General features: G+C 46.3%; 1 protein-coding gene across 4 annotated transcripts in view; it reads left to right on the top strand.

Annotated features, from left to right (window-relative positions):
- The first annotated feature begins 645 nt into the window (after positions 1–645).
- The window catches only part of KCTD20 (potassium channel tetramerization domain containing 20), a 28,226-nt gene continuing 7,679 nt past the window's right edge, over positions 646–21,192 (top strand). Inside the window, exons 1-3 of one of the 4 annotated variants that reach the window (XM_032710649.1) lie at positions 646–662; positions 19,512–19,711; positions 20,547–20,826. In XM_032710649.1, coding sequence (XP_032566540.1) covers positions 19,561–19,711; positions 20,547–20,826 — 431 coding nt within the window. In that variant the 5' untranslated portion in view covers positions 646–662; positions 19,512–19,560. Of the gene's footprint in view, positions 663–6,897; positions 6,916–12,123; positions 12,227–19,511; positions 19,712–20,002; positions 20,021–20,546; positions 20,827–21,192 lie in introns of those variants that run through there. The other 3 variants (XM_032710648.1, XM_032710647.1, XM_032710650.1) reach the window with 3 other exon arrangements.

Genomic DNA, 21,192 nt, shown 5'->3' with positions numbered 1-21,192 from the left:
TGGGAGGGGACCGGGAGCCGCTGGGGCCACTGGGGTAGACTGAGATATACTGAGATGGACTAAGAGCCATTGGGAGGGGACTGGGATAGCCTTGGCGGGGATTGGATGGGACTGGGAAGGACTGGGAGGCACTTTTTAGGGACAAAAGGGGCTCTGGGATGTACAGGGAGGACACTGGGATAGACTGGGAGCACACTGGGATGTATTGGGAGAGCACTGGGATGTGTTGGTAGGACACTGGGATAGACTGGAAGGACACTGGGATAGACCGGGAGGGCACTGGGATAGACCGGGAGGGCACTGGGATAGACTGGGAAAGCACTGGGATGTCCTGAAGGACACTGGGACAGACCGGGAGAGCACTGGGATGTCCTGAAGGACACTGGGATGTGTTGGGAGGGCACTGGGATAGACCGGGAGGGCACTGGGATAGACTGGGAGGGCACTGGGATGCCCTGAAGGACACTGGGATAGACTGGGAGGGCTCCGCTCCTCGGCCCCCTCACGCCCCGCCCCTTCCCACTCCTTCGCTTCCCATTGGTCAGTCTGAGAATTCAATCACGTAGCGGGGCCAATCGCCTGTCGCTGTGGGTGGTGGGCGGGGCTCAGTTGTGGGGCCCCGCCCACCGCCCGCCTGAGGGAGCGGCCGCGGCGGGGACGCGGTGAGTGAGGCCTCGAATGGGGGCGAGGGGTCGGGACTCTCTGGGGGCTTTGAGGGGGCTTCTTCCCGGCTCGTTCTGAGCCTTTAGGGGTCTTCACGGCCCTCTCTGTGCTTTGCGGGCAGTTATGGGCCCGGGGGCGTCTGTGGTGTGCTGTGGGGTTGGGGAGGGGGGCCCTTCCTTGCCCCGCGGGCAGGGAGGATGGTGCGGGGCTGAGGGGGAATCTGGGGATCACGGGGGACAGTCGGGGGGTCTGGGGGTCACAGGGGACATGGAGGGGGATGCGGAGCCGAGGGGGGGTCAGTGGGGGCGTCAGTGTTGTGAATGGGTTTTGGTGGGGCCTCAGGGGACATGGAGAGGGGTGCAGGGCTGAGGGAGGGTGCGGGTATCACAGGGGACATGGAGGAGGGGGCTGAGGGGTTGTCTGGGGTGATCACAAGGGGTTTTATTCTTGTCGCTGGGCTTCGGAGGGGCCTGGGGCGCCAGGGGCTTGTCTAGAGGGTCACAAGGGACATGGAGCAGGGTGTGGGGCGGAGAGGGGTCTAGGGGTCACAGGAGACTTCATTGTTGTGAGTGGGCTTTGGAAGGGGCTGTGGGGCTGAGAAGGGGTCTGGGGGTCACAGGGGACATGAAGGAGGGGTCTAGGGGGGGCTACAGGGGACTTAATTGTTGTCAATGGGCTTTGGAGGGGCCTGGCAGGCTTTGGGGGCTACTCTCTGTGTGTTTGGGGGCAGCACCTTGTGTGCACTGAGTGGGAGCGTCTGTGGGGCTGGGGGTGCCTCTTTCTTTTTTGTGTTTACTTGGAAAGGGGGTCTTTAGGGCATCTCCTACACTCTCTGTTTGCAGGGGGCTGGGGCTGTTATCCATGGGTTAGTGCTGCATCCCTGTGTCCCTGACATGTCACCCTGTTTCCTGGGCTGTGTGGGAGGCCAGGACTGTGCCCAGTGCCCTGTGCTGAGGCTGCTGCTGTGCCCACCACCCCCAAAATGGAACCAGCCTCCCCTTGGGGTGTTGCTTGGTCACACACTGCCCTCTGATGCCTGCTCTGGGGCTCTAGGCTGGTGCAATGTTATTCTTACCATATTTTTAGGTTTGAGTTTACCTTCCGTGTCCTCCCTCCTTTCTGTCCCCACTAGTCTTTGAAAGGAGCAGATGTTTTAAGGGGTTTTCCCCTAAATGAGTGAGTAGGTGAGACCTCAGCCCACTTCTGCTTGTAGGCACTTTCTTGTGTCATCCCTGATCCTGCCTCTCTCTGTGCTGCCTTCTCAGTGACCCGAGGCTTTTCAGGGAAGGGGTGATAATAATGCAAACAGTCTTGGGTTTAACGAGGTTTAATAAGACCAAGCTCAAGGTGCTGCACCTTGGTTGTGGCAACCCCTGGGATCAGTCCAGGCTGGGGAATGAAGGGATTGATTGCAGATGGGGGGAAGGACTTGGGAATGAGATGTTGGATGTGCCCTCTCCATGTGCACTGGCACCCAGAGACCCCCCCACGTGCTGGGCTGATCCCACAGTGTGGGCAGCAGGTGGGGGGGGATTCTGCCCCTCTGCCCCCTCAGGTGAGACCCCACCTGCAGAGCTGCCTCCAGCTCCGGGGTCCCCAGCACAGGAAGGACATGGAGCTGCTGGAGCAGGTCCAGAGGAGGCACCAAGATGATCAGAGGGATGGAGCAGCTCTGCTGGGAGGAAAGGCTGAGAGAATTGGGATTGTTCAGCCTGGAGAGGAGAAGTCTTTGGGGTGACTGACTGCAGCCTGAAGGAGCCAACAGGAAGATGGAGAGAGACTATTTAAAAGGGCATGGAGTGACAGGACAAGGGGAATGGCTTCCCACTGGCAGAGGGCAGGGTTAGATGGGATATCAGGGAGAAATTCTTCCCTGTGAGGGTGGGGAGGCCCTGGCACAGGTTGCCCAGAGAAGCTGTGGCTGCTCCATCCCTGGAAGTGTCCAAGGCCAGGTTGGACGGGGTTTGGAGCAACCTGGGCTAGTGAAAGGTGTCCCTGCCCATGGCAGGGGTAGAACAAGCTGAGCTTTACTGTCTCTTCCAACCCAGGCCATTCTCTGGTTCTATAAGCCTGGGAGGCTGAGAAGCTCTGTAGGGAGAGTGTTTTGAATGACTTTGCCAGGATTGCTGCAAACCTGTTGTAGCAGTAAGTTATGGTTTTAAGGCAGAAAGTTCTCCCTGAACATGCCTTATCCTCACCTCAGTCCCAGTCCTTCCTGCACAGTCCCGAACAGTTCACTGGGAGGAGGTTGTGTCTGGGATCAGTGGGAAGGCTCAGCTTTCCCTGATGAGGTGTGTCCTTGTTTACCCTGTGCTGGGGCTGTGAGACTGCACTACTCACAGTCACCTGGATTTGAGGGCTATAAATACCTCCGTTCAGAGGAGTGTTTTTTGTGATGTAAACATCAAAACAAGTGAATTACTGGGGTCAGAAATTGTGGCTTAGTTTGTAGACAAAGCTGCTTGTGAGAGTTGTTATTATGCTTCAGACTGGATTGCCACGTGCCTTATTACTATTCTATTACAGTCACCTTTTACCAAAATAGCCTGATGCTGTTTATAACCTCTGAGTACTTACATCACTAAAAAAAGATGCCCTTTTGCAAAGCAGCCTGTACAGTAATTGTTTATCCTGGCACAATTCTCTTTATTTCCTATAATAACATCCATGTAAAAGGGTCTTCTGTGCTCTGATCTTACAGCTCAAATGCAGCAGTTTATGTAAATAAGTGAAACCTGTGCAGATGATTGTGTCTAGACTTATTTCAGCTTATCTTAAAGCAATTGGGAAGAGGTTAAAGTAAGTTCTGCTGTCTTGGAAATAGGCACGTGCTGAGTTATTGATATTGTTTCAAGACAGACCTATTTTGCAGCACACAAAAAGCTTTTTGATCTCTTTCAGTGCTACCTTTTGCTGGTAGTGTTGGAGGGGGTGAGTTTTCTGTTTGAAAGGAGTGATCTTTGTTGTAGGAGTTCATCACATCATTTTAGTTTGGGGGAGCTCTCTGTTTTGTATTAAACTGTATAAATGAGTGGAGTTCAGTGAGCCCAGTCAAGCTGCAGGTGCTGACCTGGAAGAAGCTGTAGTTGGAAGGACCAAACTGGTTATTTCTGTTCTTCACAACAGTGGTGAGAACCAAGTTATAGCAAAGCCATTTGGGCTTTGATGTGGATTGCATGGACCTACAGGCAGAGAAAGTGGTTGGGGGTTTTATTTTATTTTTTGGTGGGGTTTCTTGGGCTTGCTTTATTTCTGGGCAGGTTTTGAGACAGTTCATTGAGTGGAAGATAAGACAGTCATTCCAGAAGCCTCATCACTGATCCTCTTTGTGCAAACAGAAATGTATCATCTGAGATCCATCTCAGTTTGTTGGATGTGTTCAAAATCACTCAAAGTTACATTTTATTTTCCTGTGCTCCAGAGGAAGCCTTACCTGAGCTATGCACAGCAATCATCTGTCTTTCCTTCCCCAAAGTATTTTATAACCATCAGAATTGAGAAACCCTCTTCCCTGAGCTGATTTAGTCATAAATCTGATCTTACCTCAGTGTCTTTGAGGTACCTTCGTGTCTTGGCACGTTCAGTCTTTCCTTCTCAGAATCCAGCAGGTTTCATAAGCACTGCCTTGGAGTTTTCTGTTCAGGATGTTGTACCATTTCTTTGTGTGGTGACTCAGTCTGTCTCTATAGCTCATGAGAAGTAAGAATCATCATCTTGTTTTGTTAGTTGCTGCTTTCAGCACCAAGTTTGGGCCATGCCAGGATGTGTCTGTCACTCAACCTCATCTTGAACTCATTCCCTGTGCCAGTGATGGGCAGCCAAGTGTTTAGTTCACAGTGTAGCAGCACAGTCAAAGGAAGCAGAGTGTAATATTATTTAAAAATGTTGCTATTAGCTCTGCTTTAAACACCTGAAAACCCACAAGCAGGAAAATTTTGGGTGTAGAGAAAGGTAAATAACACTTCACCCTTTGTAATGAATTTGCTCCAAGGCTCCAGTGCTGTAGTTAACACCACCTTTGTCCCCTTTTGCCAAAAGCTGGGATCATAAAGGGACATTGGCCATGGGACTGGATTAGCAATTGCATCAGAGTTGCAGAGTCCTTAGGAAAGTCACTGCAGAAGAGGCCAACCCAGCAGCCAAAATAACTTGTGAAAGGAGCCTTGCAGGGCTCCCTGAAGCTGTGCACTCCCTGTGCACTCTCACTTCGGTGCCTGTTCTTGCCAAAGCCACTGTCAGAGGCTCTTCCTCCTTCTAGAAAGTTTAATAAATACAAAGTGAGTCTCCCTAAAGCTTCAGCTCGGGACAGACTCTGGAACTGCTGCATTCTGCTTTGGGATCCCAGGGGAGTGTGGGGATAATGAGCTCTTTCTTTGCAAGAAAAATGCTGAGTTGGTGCCTGCTGATAAAGGTCACTTGAGCTGTCTAAAGGATCTCCTGATTTTTAAATGAATTGCTTAATAAGAAGTGAATTTATCTAGAGGATCAGTTCATTACTGGCTAATTTAACCCACATCCAGACAAGCAGCACAATAAACACCTTTCTGTGAGGGAATGTGAAAGGACTTTAGTCGTAAGTAGCATAACCAGAGCTAATGCTGAGTTCAGAAATTACCAATTTGCTAAAATTAACCTTTTCTGTAGAAGCAGTGTAATTGCCATATCTGGTTTTTGGGGAGACTTGGCCAGACTGTTGATGAAAACCCCTCTGATTTCAGGTTTTTGGTCCCTGGATTGGATCTCCAGTTCCAGCATGACAATCAGCTAAAGCTTTTGGACCTTCTTTTGCCAAGGTTGGTACAATTTTGGGTCCCTGGCTTTTGGATGGCTTTGCCATGGGAATTCTTTACTGAACAGCCTCCCTGTTCTGAGCCTTGACAGGAGAGGGAACCTGGGACTTGTAAGCCAGGCAGCTGGAAGGGAATGTGTTTTGGGAGTCTGTTACAGGGAAATAATGACAGTTGCTGTAAGTAAATGAGGTCCTGGGAGCTGCCTTCCCTGTGTCTCATTCCATCAGCTTTCATGGACCTTTCCCCTCCCGTGTCTTGTTCTAATTTGCAGTCACAGTGTGTCCTCTGACCTGGCAGAGACTTTAGGCTGGCCTGGGTGGGTTTTGGCTCCACACAAAAGAGGACTGAGGACTTTTGAAGGGCAACACAGGCCTGAAATTGAGAAGGAAAATCAATGGCTGTTAGTCTTGGGAGCAGCATTGAAGTGGGCTGTAGTCACTGAAGCTCAACATTCAGTAATTTCATCTGCAATTTGGGATTGTTTTTTCCCTCTTGCCCTCAGAACAACCTCAAATGTGTTATGTGCAGCTATTAAAAATGGTGCTAATCCCTGGATTGCTCCTGGGAGCGGGAATGTTCAGTCATTGGTTTTGCTCCTGAACACACAAATATAGTAATACCCTTGTGAACTATAAATTGGAATGGATCTTATTTATCCCACTGTCAGTGGCTGGAGAATTACTCAGCTATTGACTGTGAGAATAAAAATCTGCCTGAGATTCAATACTGAAATAGCCAAAAGAAGCAATAAAAAAAGGGGTGATGGAAGTGGAATGAATATAGAGAAATGAGAGTGCAGCTCTGCGTGTCAGGTTTATCTCTGCAATTTGTGGACAAATAATATAGATTAGCCTTTATTAGTCATGCTTTCAGTAGCAACAGTGAGTATTACAGGAACTGGGAAATGAAATCAGTTACCAACTGGCCTCATAAAACAGTGCTACGTCCCTCACTTGGGATGGGGTGTTGAGTTCAGTCCGTGCACTCAGGGAATTTTCAGAAGGAAGCCATAAAACCAGCAGAGCTGACCCTTGTGACAGCAGTGAGATGGTGTGTGGCAGTTATTGATTGCTGCTGGTAGGCAAAGTTGTGGCTACGTAGCTTTGAAAAACAGGTGTAAATAGCAAGGCCATGTTTCATAAAAATGTTTTTTTAATAAATGCAGTTCCTGGTCTGGAAAGCACGGCTGAGTCTCTTGGAGCCCAGTGCTGTGGCTCCCTGTGCTGGGACAGCAGCCAGTCCTGTTTGCTGGAGTGGATCTCTGAGTCCACAGCATCCCACTGGATGTCCTGTAAACTGCCTGGATTAAGCACCTGCCCCAATTTGAGTGATTTTCCTCAATTTAATAATCAGTGATGCTATCTCTCTCCAAGTGTATCTGTTTTATAACTGAATGACTGCAGTTCTCACTCAGGTTGTGCTGGTAACTTGGAGAAACTGGAGTGAGAGGTCCACAAAGGAGGTGAGTAGGGAAAAGGCAGGAAGGGAGAAACTTCACAGCAGCAGCAGAGTTCCTGGTCGGGCTGGAGATGAGCTGGGTGGATTTTCCAAGTCCCTCAGTTCATGTGCTCCCATAGCATCTGCTAGTTCAACATAACTGGAACAAGCAGTGGAGAAAAACAGAATAATGGAGCTTTAACCTCCATGAAAGTGAGCTCATTTCTTCTTCCTCTGGGCAGGTGGATTAAAAACTGTGGTGTTACATCATCTCTACCCCCAGAAAAGCTTCCAGTCTGCCTGGAATGTTATCTGCTGGGGCAGTTGGGAGTAATGAATGAGTTCCCTAATCCATTGACAGAAATGTTCCAGCAGGCACTTGCAGACTTCCCTGGACTCTAATGGTTTTTGAGAAGGCCTTGGTCGGGTGTCAGGGACTGATACAGGCTCAGGAGATGGACATTTATGTAGCAAAGGCCTTTAGACTGATAGGATTTTTGAAAAAAGACCTTACTGCCTATACTGGGAAAAGAGTCTAAGTTTGCTTTGTTTCTGGTAACTTTAACAAGGAGACCAACTAAGGAATAGAAAAGAAATACAGATTATTAGAATTTCAGTTTCTAATTTGCTGTTACATTTTGATTTCTGAAATCCATGGAGTTTCTCTAATATATATAAGCACAATCTGGCTCTTTTCTATAGAATCTATTTCATTCTTTTCCATTCAGACAGGCCAAGTTGCAAGTATAAAAAAATAAGATTATTCGGTGATGGGCAAATCAGATGGTTCAGGTGTGTTTGAGAAATGGTTCAGTTTAATATAAAGCACCTCAAAACCACAAGGTTTTGCTCATATCCAGTTTCTATGAGTTCCCATCTAATGGTGTGTAAATTAGGTAATGTTTGAGTCATTTGGGACTGGGCAGGTTTTAGCTTTTACCCCAGATGCTGCTGCTCTCTGGGTTCAGCTGTGCCACGGAGCCATTTCACACCTCCCTGCTGAGTGGGATGGAAACCATCGATCTGGGGGCTGCACTAACAGGGAGGAATATTGATCACTCACATTTCTTGGGCATATGGGAGAGCAGCTTTCCCATTCCCAGCTTTCTCCCCCCGTTTCACATCCTGTAACAGGGCTGGAATGTGTCTGTCCCTGCCCCATTTCAGGTGGTCTGGGGTGCTGGTGAGTGGTGTGTGAAGGTGGCTGTGACAGCTCTGTCACTGCTCCCACCCTGCCATCCTGGGGAGGGAAGTCCCCTCACAGGGGAATGATGTGGATCTCAGGAAGACCCAAATGAATGTATTTGATCTGAGGAGCTGCTTTCACGTGGGGTTCTGCTGAGGAGTGATGAACAGCTGGGTCAGAGATGGTCCTCTGGGAATGTGCTGCACGAAACACTGAAGTGAAACCAGGCTAATGATTTCTGTTGCCTTGTGTTGCCTGAGCAAGGGGGAAGCTGGGCTTCTGTTTATTGATAATTATAAACCTGGGGAGAGCTTAGTGCATTAGGGCTGTGCTATATTTAAATGGTGTTTTGTCTGCCAAATGTCCCTATTACAAAATGTTCTTTGCCAAGATCATGGGCCTCTCCTTTTAGAAGCTGGTTTTGAAGCTCTCAGTTGTTTTCAGAAAATTGGTTAATGTCCATAGCTGGGGCATCTCTCTGTCTTCACTTTGTGCTGTTAAGTCATTCCAAGAGCATTTTAAAGGTGGTGGGAGCAGCTACGGGAAATGCCACTTCACCACTTGTAGAGTGGAATTATTGCATTTCTGAAAGATGAAACTATTATTAAAGCACAAAATAGAGTGTTCTCCAGCCTCTCACCCTGTTGTGTGCTGCAGACACTCAGCAGTGTCTTTAATTAGGCTGTCACAGCTGAAGTAAAAATAACAAAACAAAACCTCCTATGAACCAGCTGTGAGATTTAAAGGCTTTTACTCTTCCCCAGAGCAGGGAGCCCTGACAGGGAACATTCCAGCCCCTCATCCTGCCACAGGGGTGGAGGAAACGTTCACCTGCTGGTGTTGAGCCTGTTGGGATTTCTGCTCTGGTGAGGGGCAGTCCAGCTTTACCACCAAGAGCTGATTTCTTGTGTCCTCAGTCAGATTGACAAAAGCCAACTCATTTCACGTTCTCCGTGTTAAAAGTTCTAAAATGTCACTGTTTTGGTCATGTCTGATCAGGACTGAGTTGAAATTCTTGGGTTAGAGAGCTGCTTTGGACATGAACAGACCCTTTAATTAGCAGGCTCTGCACTAAAATCTATCTTGTTAAGGATTTGTTAAAATCATGCATAAACTGGAATATGCTTATTTATTTGTGAATCTCTGGGGTTATTCAGCAGGGTTGAATATTCTTCCCAAAAACAGCCTTTGAAGACCATTTCTTTGAAATAAATTAATTTTTTTAAATCCTGGCCTTTCTCTTGCATGTTGGCTTGGATATAAACATGAAACCAGCTGCAGTTTTGGCAAGAATATTGATGGGTTCTTGCTTGTCAGATTAAAAACAAAATGGAGTGGACTGTTCTGGAATACTCTTCAATTTTAGAACTTTCCTTTTTCAAGAGTGACCTTATTCAATGGCCAAATGAGCACCTTTCCTCTGCACCACCACCTCATTATGTGTGTTGAAACAGGCATCCTCTCTGCTTTTTTCAATTTTGTGTATTTTTTTTTTAGTGGTATTTTCCTTTTTTTTTAAACTCCCACAAAATATGGCTCCAGTTCCTGGCTAATTTTGCTGTACCAGTGCACTAGCCAAATATTTTTGTGTGAGAATTATTAGTCACAGGAGAAAGAATGTAAGGGAATATTCTTAGAAAGTGTTAGAACTGTGCTTGACATGTAAAATATTTATCCAGACGTGTAAACAAATCAGGGGGTGTTTTGCCAGTGTCCCACCGTGAACTGTTGTTGGTCTGAAGTCACGAACTGCATTTCAGTTCTTGAAAATAAGGTATCAGGTTCTCTGCTGACATAAACTGGGAGTGCTGATGGTTGGCCTCACCTGGCTGAAATTTTAGCCCCTGCTTTTGCCTCCCTAAAAATAAATCAAGATGTGTTTTCCGAAGAGCTGTAACTGTGCTAAAAAAAAATCCTGTGTTTATTTTGGGTTTGGATTGCTCTGTATTGCTTGTAGTTACTAATGTGGCTCCACTCTGTGAGTAGCCTTATGTTTGTTTTGCTTTTTGGTATTATCAGTATCTTAGTGAGAATTAAACAGTGTGTTTGATTCAGGGATCTCTGTTGTTTTTAAGGAGGACACTGATAATCTTCCCTTTGTGCCTCTGCTCCCAAAGAGCATCTCGGCCCTTCAGCAGGAAAATTCAGCTGTGGCTTTATCTGAGCTGCCTTCCAGTGGCTGTTGTGGTGAGATGTGGCAGTGCCTCGTGGGGATGCCACCTAATCCCCCTGGCAGGGGTCCTGTCTCAGCCCAAAGTTTGGGAAAGGTCTCCTGTGCTGGGTGACACCACCTGAGTTTTGCCAGCCCTGGTTCTGCCCTTCCACACTGGGCCTTGACTCGTGAATCTCTTTCTCAGCACTGCAATATTTCAAATTAAATTGCATTCCATTGCACATTAAATTCCAAATCAAATTAAATTGCATCCCGTTTTGTTTCGGTTTTTATTATTATTATGTTGAAATCCCTTTGGTAAACAGCTCCTGTAACTGCATTCAGACTTTCAAAACTGTGCCATCTATTGTTAGTTTTCCAAACTGCTGCTGTGTCATTGGTTAAAAATCAATGGCAGTTGGAGTTGTAGGGCATGAGCTGGGAATGAGGGAGCTGTTACTCCTTGGGATCCCTTCCAGAGGAGGAAGGTGGAGTTTTGAGCTGCTCACAGCCCTTCAAAAATAAGAGTCAAAGCAAGTAGGTGCCTTTTATTATGGGTGACACACCACATAACTTTTTGTAGGAAACTAAAAGCTCCATAAATGAGGAAAGAGTTTTGTTTTAGGCTGATTGTTCTCTCTGCTGATATTCTGCTCTGAGATAATCCACTCACATTAAAACTTGTGCATTTCAAAATACCCTGATGCTCATCTCAAGGGACCCACGTTGGACAGTTCCCATCCTAAAAGCAAAGAGGGTAATTATAAAAGCTGATCTATAAATTATAGGTATAAAAATGATTTAAATTATATTTTATATAATATATAAATGTATATTAATATAATTTTTTGTAGTGATGTTGATGGCCACCTGCCTCACCTGCTGTGAGACAACACACCTTGATTAGAGGCTGTTGCTCTTTACATTTCCCCAATTCTTTACCAGGCCACAGGTGCTTTGTTGCACCTGAATCTAAACAGACAAGATAATTGGGCATTAAAGGAATAAAACCTTGCCCCCAAACCAAAGGTATTAAAAGTGCTTGAAATGCAAAAGTCAGTAAATTAGGGACAACTTGGACTTTTTTTTATGTTGGATTGGTTGGTTGGTTTTTAAGTAAGATCCCACTTAAGGCATCTTTCCTTCACACTTTAAGACTTGTCAGGACATGTTCTGTCACTGGCATTGGTCAGGATAAGAAGAGTTTCCTGCTTTTTTGGGCTCTATTTACATTAAAAATTCTATATTATTGGTGGCATGTGATGTATTTAATTCTGTTGTTCTGTGAAACTGTGTTTGGAGCAGTCTCTGGGAAATCCAACTCTGTCTTAGGGGAAGGCAGTGAGAAAACCAGAATAGACTGATTTCATATTTGAGCTGAGAGAGGGGAACATTTCCAGGTGGCATAAAAGTGTGACACCTGTGCCCTGCTGTGTGAGGGCACCTGAGCACTGAGGGAAGGGCTCATTAGCAATGCACTGATGGATCAAAATACCTCATTTTATCCTCATTTACTGTGAATCGATTTGGGCCCAAGTCCAAGGGCTTCTGGACTTGGGAATCCACATGCACATGGTTATGTACATATCCAAAAAATCTGGTAGTTAGTTCCTCTCGACCTGCACAAGGGACATGTGGCAGGAGGGTGTTTAACCCAAGGGTTTAACAAAACTGGACACAATTCCTGCAAAAACAGGCTGAACCAGGAATCTGGGAGAGAGAAAGAATTTGGGGGGGACTTTTGCTCGAAAGAGAAGACTTAAAATAAAACTGTTTGTTCGGGGCACGGATCGTTGTGTTCAAACATTCCATGAATCAGCTGCGGGTGAGGACTTTTAAAGTGAAATATTTCCGTGGCTCAGCCGCTGGGCTTTGGGGGAGTGACCGGCGCTGCTCCGAGAGGTTAAACTGAGCCTGGCTGTGCCGCGGTGCTTCCCGGGGATCCAGAAGGATTTTGGGATCCAGGTGCTGGCGGCACTGAGGACGGATGAGCCGGCAGTAAGTGAGGAGCTGGGAGGGGGTGCTGGGCACAGGGTTTGCTCCAGAGCTACTCCAGGAAAAAGGGGGGAATTAGTTCTCTCCGAAGTTCTGATGGCTGCAGGTGGATCAGATTCCCTTTAGAATTCCCTCAGAAATTCTCCTTTCTTCTTTTTTCTCCTTTTTTCTACAGCTTACAGTTAATTTGTAAATTAAATTGTGTGATTTTGAAACTGAGTTCAATTTAGCTGCCCAAGAGCAAAGCTCGAGAGAGAAACCAGCATTTTAAAATCCGAAGGGATAAGGCAGCTCTTGCTTTTATGCTCTGTTGGAACACGTGGGTTTTTCTGAAAGCATAATAAGTACTTTTGCAGAAAGTGGTAGAACAGAGAACACAGCAAAACTCTGTTTTCTGCTGCTCTTTCTCTTGTTGCAGGTTTTTGCATAAGTGTTTGTAGCTTAATCTAACACAGATGAAGGGAAAATGTAACTCATAGGTGTCACCTGCCTTAAAACTTTATTTAGCACAGTATTCTCTATTTTAGCAGAGGAACATTTGTTTTTCCTGTCTCTAGATAAAAATAACCTGCTTATACTTGCAACAGCTCATCTTTAGCCAGAGTTTTTCCCTTTTACCCTCATCAGATCTGCACATTCCATCTTTTTGCCAAGGAAGCCAGCTTTGTTTAAATTACTGAATTCAATCAGACAGCACTAGCAAAGCTGCCACTGCCATAGTGGTAAAAAGCTCTTTATGAGGATCAAATATATAAATTTTTTGCCTTTATTCCAGTAGTGTGAAGAGTGAAAATAGCCTTTATAGTTTGCTTGGTTGTGGCTCTTTAACACAAATACCTTGAGCCTCACAGGGAGGGAAATAGAAAAGCATTAACCTGTTGCCTTGGTGAGGAATTTTGTTCCCTTCTGACCCTCCTGGTGGTGGGACATTGCTGGATGCACTTCATCCATCCCTTTGACAAGGCTGCCATGAGGACCCTCCTATTTTGGACAAGTCTGTAATAGGTTACATCAAGTTCATAAATCTCAATGATTTTTCTGCATGTGTTAATTTTAGTGATTAAAAAGAAGTGATGCTCTGAGTGTGAGGCACTGATGGTGACAGAAGGACCTGGTGAGCTTTGGGTCTTAACCCAAGGTGTGCAAGTGAAGTGTTAAACCATTAAAAGCAGACTGCCAGCTGTAGTTTTGAATTGCATTGGTTGAAACAGTGGATTTTTGTTAAGCCTCAAGTAAAGGAGTAAGTCAGTAAACTTTGCTAACAGTGCAGCTCTATGCACAGAATGGGAGGAACAATCCAGCATTTCATCAGCTTCCTTGCTGTCTCTTGCCAAAGTTTTTGGGCTGCCCTGCATTGCATCAGTCCTGCTGGACATTATTTTCCATCTATCATTTGGAGCCAGATGGAAAATGAATCCTCTGTATATTGATAGAGTTATTTCATAGCAAGGGAAAAGCTTTTTGGCCTGTGCCTGTGCTGGTTCAACCTTTAAATCAGCTTTTATTGTCTGGTTGTGTTCATGTTTGGAAAATGAAATGAGGATCATTAATAGGTACGTGAAGAGCGTGATAAGGCTCCAGGTAGATGTTTTTCTCTCTGGTGCAGTCCATGTGAATGCATTTCCATGTTTTTCTCCAGTGGTCCAGGTGTATCCACAGGTACCAGGGAGTGGCAGCCTCAGACCTGCCAAGTCTCACCTTGCCCTGGGCATCTCCTTTGGTTCAGGTGCACAGGGCAGTGCCTGGGGCTCCACCTGGAGACTCCAGCTTCCCTCCTTGTGGGACACCTGTGGAGCCAGGCTGGGAGAGCTGGGAATGTTCAGCCTGGAGCAGAGAAGGCTCCAGGGAGACCTCAGAGCCCCTTGCAGTGCCTGAGGGGGCTTTCCCTTTACAGAGTAGGAAATCAAGCATTAAGAGTTTCTTTCTCTGCTTTTATGTTCAGAGAAACTTTTCGCATGTTCCAAGGATGTCCTTTAAGAAATTTGTGCTGGTTTTGGCTGATACAGAGTATCTTCCTGGTATACTAGAATACTAGTATTCTTCCTGGTAACTAGTAGGTGACTGTGGTTGGGATCTGTGCTGGAAAAGGGGGCTGATAACTCAGGGTTGTTTTAGTTCTTGCTGAGCAGGAATCACACAGGGCCAAGGTCTCCTCTGCTCCCCACCCCACCAGTGAGGAGCTGGGGGGACACAACCAGGACAGCTGAGCCAAGGGATGGATATTCCACACCATATGGAATCCTGCTTAGAATAAAGAGGTGGGGGAAGGAGAAGGAAGGGGGGATGCTGGGAGTGATGGTGTTTGTCTTCCCAAGTCCCCGTTAGGTGTAATGGAGCTTTCCTTGGGATGGCTGAACACCTGCCTGCCCATGGGAAATGGGGAATGAATTCCTTGGTTTGCTTTACTTGCATGCACAGTTTTTATAGAGTCATAGAATCCCAGAAATCATCTCATTCCACCCCCCTGCCATGGGCAGGGACATCTTCCACTGTCCCAGGTTGCTCCAAGCCCCATCCAACCTGGCCTTGGACACTTGCAGGGATGGGGCAGCCACAACTTCTCTGGGCAACCTGTTCCTCAGGGAAGAATTCCCCTCACAGGGAAGAATTTCTCCCAAATATCTGTCTGCCCTCTGGCAGTGGGAAGTTGTTCCCCCTTGTCCTATCAGCCCATTTCCTGACTAAAGAGTCCCTCTCCACCTTCCTTGTAGCCCCTTCAGATCCTGGAAGGGGCTGTGAGGTCTCCACACAACCTTCTCTTCTCTTTCCTATTAAAATGTCTTTATTTCAACTCACGAGCTTCTGTTCCAGTTCTCTCCCCGTCCCACCAGGGAACATGAGCACGTGTGAGGCTTAGCTGCCATCTGGGGTTAAACCAGGACAGACATTAAAGCCAGGCTTTAACCATTGTGGAAAAACATGCAGTTCTATTAGAAATCCATCTTGTTCTGAAGGAGTTGACTGTAGAATTAGGTCAGGCACACCCTGCGTACTCGTGTTTCCCGCTGGCTCATATTTCTGACAATAATTGTACACGGGAATGTTTTTGTGGACTTAAAGGAGTGTTGTCACCTTAAAAAGTAGTTGTTTAGAGTTTTATTTCAGTCGTGGTGGTTATGCTGTGGTTTAGGAAGAGGGGGAGGGTTGCTCACCACCTGATTCACTCAGTGCTTGTCCTTCCTTGCCTTTTACAAACCGAATGGTGAAGTAAATTACTCATTTCTACTATTTTTACTCTCCTGCTGTGCCAGATGACAGTGAAGCCGTGCAAAAGCTGTCAGATGTTACAGCAAGGGCTGTAATACAATGGGTTTGGACAGCTCAGCTTTTCATTGTTTTCCTTTGAAGTTTCTGTGAAGTTCTTGATACCTAAAATACTCTGTATTGGTTATTCAAAAAAAAAATCCCAAGGATAAGGAGTATATCCTTATCAATATAACAAAATATTATACTTATATAATTAATAAAAGTAGAAACCAGCAGGTTTGTACTGATGCTTTTATTACCTTTTGTTCAATAAAGTGCTGCATCTTAATGGGTTTTCTCTGCTGGGTGTGTTGCTGTAATTCAATTCCTTTTCGTGGCACACATCACCTTGTTTGTGGTGATCTGTGCAACTTAAGCCATTCAGCTCCTTCCAGCAGCTGAGTGAGAACTGTAAACCTTGGGAATGGCTTTGGATGTGCCTCAGATTCGTTAGGGTGGGGAAGGATAACGTGCTGAAGATCTTCCCAGCCTCTCAACATTGCAGAACACTTCCTTCTTAGGAATGGCACAGAACAAGGATCGCCCTCTTCATCTCTGCAAAGCATTTGTAGCATGAATTGTTTGTGCCAAAGGTTCGTTGCTAAATAAAACTGTTTCCACTTGGTGATTAAAAATAATTTAAATATGACTTCCATATTTTTCTCTCAAGAAAAGACAAGGCTCTAGGCAAGTTCAAATAAAGATTATTTCACCAGGACCACCAGCACGTGGTTTGAGGACAGATGTTTGTGCAGTTGCACAGCTCATTTTTGGTGTTGGCATGTTCTAGAGGGAGGAGGGACCTACATATCCCAAATTAAGGTAAAACCAATGGCCAGAGCCAGATGGGAATTTTGATTTTCGACTCTGATACTGATTTCCTTTAAAAAAATAAAATCTCAGCCTGTTAAGGAGCTCTTTGATCTTTAGTGCTGAATGTGACTTGAGCTTTTGATACTCCTGAATGCCCAGCTCCCAAAATCCAGCTGAGTCTTCCAGCTTTTCTGTGGACTGATCCTCCATGGACTGATTTTGAGAACACAAACTGCTGATCCTTTAGGATTTGAGAACACAAACTGCTCCTTCCCTGATCCTCCAGGATTTGAGAACACAAACTGCTCCTTACCTGATCCTTTAGGATTTGAGAACACAAACTACTCTTTACCTGATCCTTTAGGATTTGAGAACACAAACTGCTCCTTACCTGATCCTCCAGGATTTGAGGACACAAACAAGTCATGGAGAAGTGAGAAAGAGGTCGAGGTGCTCGTTCACTGCTCATGATCCATTCTGTGGTACCAGCCAATTTACACTTCCCAGAGGGTGGAAACATGCATGGAAAGAGCCTTGGAAGGAGGGTGGTAACCTGGGAATTGCTGGTGCCTGGAGCTGAGTAGTGAACGTGCTACAAGTCAGAGAAGCACCTGGGTAGGCAGTGGATCTGTTCCTCTGATCCTCAGGATTACGTCTCCTCCTCTGTGTCCCCGTTTTCTCTCATAAAACACTTCCCTGCAGTGTTTCCCAGGGCTGTTAGGAGCAATGAGCAGTTAATATTTGTAAAAAGCTTTGAAGATGAATAGTGCTAATTATTATTTATAGGTATTCACTCTCAGCACAGGTAGTTCTCCTTGATCCTGGGCATGAAAGGAAACCAGGACATTTGTAAGCTGGTCAGGCAGGAGTTTGGCCTTGAAGTCTTTGTGTCCTGGTTTCCCCGCTGGGTTCTGTGTGTTTGCAATATATTTGTCTCATTAAATGACCACTTTGGGGATTTATTGTACTAAAGGAACCTTACTCACTTTTCTCAATTCTGCTGACACCTGGTGTGCAGGATTTGGGAATGCCAAGACAGGGAATTGTCATCAGCCTGGGCCATGTTGGATAATCAGCAGGGCTGGACGTTCCACTTCCTGAAGATTCAATAAGGAAAGTCAGATCTGACACTGGAAGAGCCACCACATTGCAAAGAGCAGCTGTTTGTGAATCTCTTTTAACAGAAGAGAACAAGGAGAAGGGTGTCCATCAGCTGGGGTTTTTCTCCTAAAAATCCTGCTTAGCAGCTTAAGCAGAAAAAGAATAGGAAATTATCAAGGAAAATTCACGTGTTGTAGTTCCTGTGTATCTGATGATAGTTCTGTAAATAATTTCAGAGCTGTTGTAGTTGAGGACTGCTGAGGGGTGTTCAGGGTCTCTTCAGCTGTGCCTGCACTGAATTAGAGCCTGAGGTGATGAACAAAGATTGCACCATTCACCCAACCCAGTTTGGTGGTTGTGAAATTCAGTCTGTTGGGGCTCTGTGCTGTTTGACATCTCTTCAGTAGGACTTGGAAGGCAGAGCTCTGGGGAAGGTGTGGAGTCCAAGTGTCCCTGGATAAAGCTGCCCTTTGCCTGGATAGACTCTGCTTATTGATCTGATTCCCTGCCTAAACTCTCCTCTCTGCTGAGGAATGCAGTAAATAATCAGGAGATCATCCTTGAGTCTGCTCCCAGTGCAGGGCAGTGTTCACAGGGACTGTTGGGTTTCTGGTGGGAGTGATGGGGGGATCTGTCCAGGGTCCAGGAAGATGTGAGGAGAAGTTTTCCAAGGCTGTGTTGGGTGAGAGCAGAGGGGGAGGTGATGCCCTGTGAGCTGCCCATTGCTGGGACTGAGATGACCCTTGGAGGCTCCTCCTGTCGCTGTTCCTTCCAGCCAGAGCCATTAAAAAAGAAACGGGTTTGCTGTTGCCAAAAATTTTCCTTCAGATGAACATCACATGATGTGTAAGCAACAGATTTTCTAAAAATACACAGATATAACAATGCTGGCAACTTAATATTGGGTTTACAGAACAAAGGAAAGGAATTGTTTTTCCTTTTTTAAATTCTCATTAAGAATTAAATGGTTCCACTGACTGCCAGTAACAATGGGCTTGAAACCCACCACTGAACTGCTCATTAAGGCTTCACCCTCAGCAGGTCCTGCCCAGAAAACTCGCCAACTCTGCCTTGGTTTTTTGTTGTTTTATTAGTGCTGTGTTTTATCTGGTTTGTCTCTACCAGGCAGACAGAGATGGCACCCACAGGCCCTGGAGTCTTCATTCAGCCAAGGAAAAGACACAGGACAATTGTGCAGCAGGGGGGAAATTGGGAAAATTCATTAATGAGGAAATTGTGTTTGAGAGAGTAGAAGGAAAACAGTTGAAGGCAAGAAAGGAGAGCGGGTTCTTGTCCAGGGCAAAACAAATGCCAGAGAGAATGAGGGAAAGAGAGCAAAGAAATCTGTTAGGAGATACAGGGAGTGAAGTGGATCTTAAAGATAGAAACAAGGAGGAAGAATTTCACTTGGAAAAAAATGAGAAAAATGGAAGCTGTGTCTGCATATGCTGGAAGAACATTCCAGATCTGAGTGGTGTTGGTTAAAGCATCGTGTGTGAGGCTTCTCCAGTCATGGATGTTCTGCATCATACAAGTGGGTTTTGTAGGACTGCTTTGGGTTAAATCCTGGGGTGAGCACTGTGTGACAGCAGGGGCATAAATCAAGAAGGAAAACCCAAAACCAAGGAGTGACTGGGAGCAGGGAACCTCCTGGTCAAACCTCAGAGTGGTTAAGTGGCAACTCCTGAGCTGTTAACTGGGAAAATGTTATATTTCAGGCTGTGGCCATGTTACAGAGCTCATTTTGCCAGGGCTGGGAATCAAGAGATACATAAACATTTTTAAAGGGCACTAGAGTTCTGGAGGGAGGGTATTTATACCTTCTGCCAGGAAGGTATTTGCAGGAATGCACATGTGATCTAAAGACATCAGTGGCTTTAGACTTAGCTTTAAAAAAAGCAAAGGTTTATAGATTAAATATATTTAATAGACCCCTGGTTACTTTAAAAGCTTTTCTCGTTTTCCTAAGTGAGTGCAGGGGCATCATAAGCCTCTGAAACACAGTTAAATACCTGCAAAAATGCCTTTTGAGCCTGAGGGACTTGGCTTGTGGTACCAGATCCAGGGAGTTGAGCTTCACTGCTTGGGAGTTCCCTCCAAAACTAACACCCTGGTGTTTTCTCTGCAGCTCTTCCCTCAGGAAACGCCACCAGCTCCTGGCAGCACGGAGGCCCAGCATGAATGTGAACTGTGCCGGGGGGACAGACTGGCCGAGGAACCCGGAGTCCAGTCGCCCTGTGGAAAACAGAACTGTGGCATCCCATGAGTCAGAAGAAAGTGCTGTGGTGGTAGGAGGTCACAGCTCTGCTGCAGTTCCCAGGACTGAGGGTAAGTAAGGATAATGTCCTCACCTCATAATCTTCAAGGGAGATTATTTTTTTGTTCTCTGAGGGCAGTTTTGGAAAAGGTTCCAGTATCACAAGGCAGGCTGCACTGGGGAGTGTGTACCCTGCTCTAAAGGACAGCAGTTCACAGCAGAGTTCAGCAGCTTGGCAGCATCATCCCATGGGAATGCCCTGGCTGGCCAGCTCATGGCTCCTCCTGGGATTGTCCCTGAACAGATTCCCTGGAAGCAGCTGGTTAGTGTGTCCACCACGGACCAGCATCAAGCACTGCTGACTTGCAGCACCTGGTGAGGTGTGTGCTGCTGTTGCAGCTGCCTGGGAGGGTCTGTGTCTGTATTTTGAGCTTGTTTAATTCCTGTGCTCCTGCCCTTTGCCACTGAAACCATCATTGGTGTTCGTTAGGAAATTTTTTTATCCAAAATCCAGTCAAAAACACAGTCTAGTTGTGTCGGGGAGGGTTGGGTTGGATATCAGGAAAAGGTTCTTCCCCCAGAAGTGATTGTGCACTGAACAGGCTCCCTAGGGCAGTGGTCATGGCCCCAAGGCTGACACAGCTCAAGAAGTGTTTGAACAACACCCTCAGGCTTGTGGTGGGATTTTGGGGTTGTCCCGTGCAGGGCCAGGAGTGTGACTGGTAATTCTTGTAGGTTCCTTCCAACTCAGCATATTCTGTGATATAACATTACTCTGACAGTTATGTCTACTGGAATCCTTAATTGTATGACTCAGTTTTCTCGTTGCAGTAGGAGGTGTTACTATGAAATGATGTTTTCCAATAAATTCTCTCTTACCCTGCAGTATTCATTTGTCTCCCTCAGGTTTGGATCCCGAATGCCGACACAGCGCTTGCCCAGGAAGTCCTCAGATCAGCTGCATGCTCTCTGCTCCTGAAGACACTCACAACTGCCATTTCCCAGATGGAAATAAGAGACAGGTGGAATATTTTAGTCCCCAGGAACGCCATGGATGCTGTGCTTTGTCTTCAAGCAGCAGTTCACAGACAGTGGCTCCTGAGAAAGTGACCCTTGTGGTGGATGGCACTCGCTTTGCAGTGAACCCCCAGATCTTCACTGCTCACCCTGACACCATGCTGGGAAGGTGGGTCACATCTGTTGTTTTCAAGGTAACTCAAGTGGGTCAATGTTTGTTAAAATGGAGCAAACCCACAGTGTTTGTTTTGTGATCTCATCTGTACACACAAGCAAAGCAAGGGTGACCTCAGTGAGAACTTGGCTGTGAGGGAGGCCCTGAAGACGTGACCAGATGGAGAGCTGGTAGTTCTCTAGATAAGTCTCCCTTTGGTCCACTTCCATCAGAAAATGCACACTTTTAGCCAAATGTGGTCTCATTTTCTTTTCTATCCAAGTGTTTGCCTGTTCTGTAAGCAGTACATCTGTCCACAGCTGATAACCTCCCTCCTGAATGGGGAGTATGATAATGTTCCATCCCCTCCTGCTGCCTTCT

The sequence above is a fragment of the Chiroxiphia lanceolata genome, chromosome 25, assembly GCF_009829145.1.
Source record: "Chiroxiphia lanceolata isolate bChiLan1 chromosome 25, bChiLan1.pri, whole genome shotgun sequence".
Lineage (NCBI taxonomy): Eukaryota > Metazoa > Chordata > Aves > Passeriformes > Pipridae > Chiroxiphia > Chiroxiphia lanceolata.
Note: the sequence above shows the minus strand (reverse complement) of the source record. Positions and strands in the feature narration are given on the sequence as shown.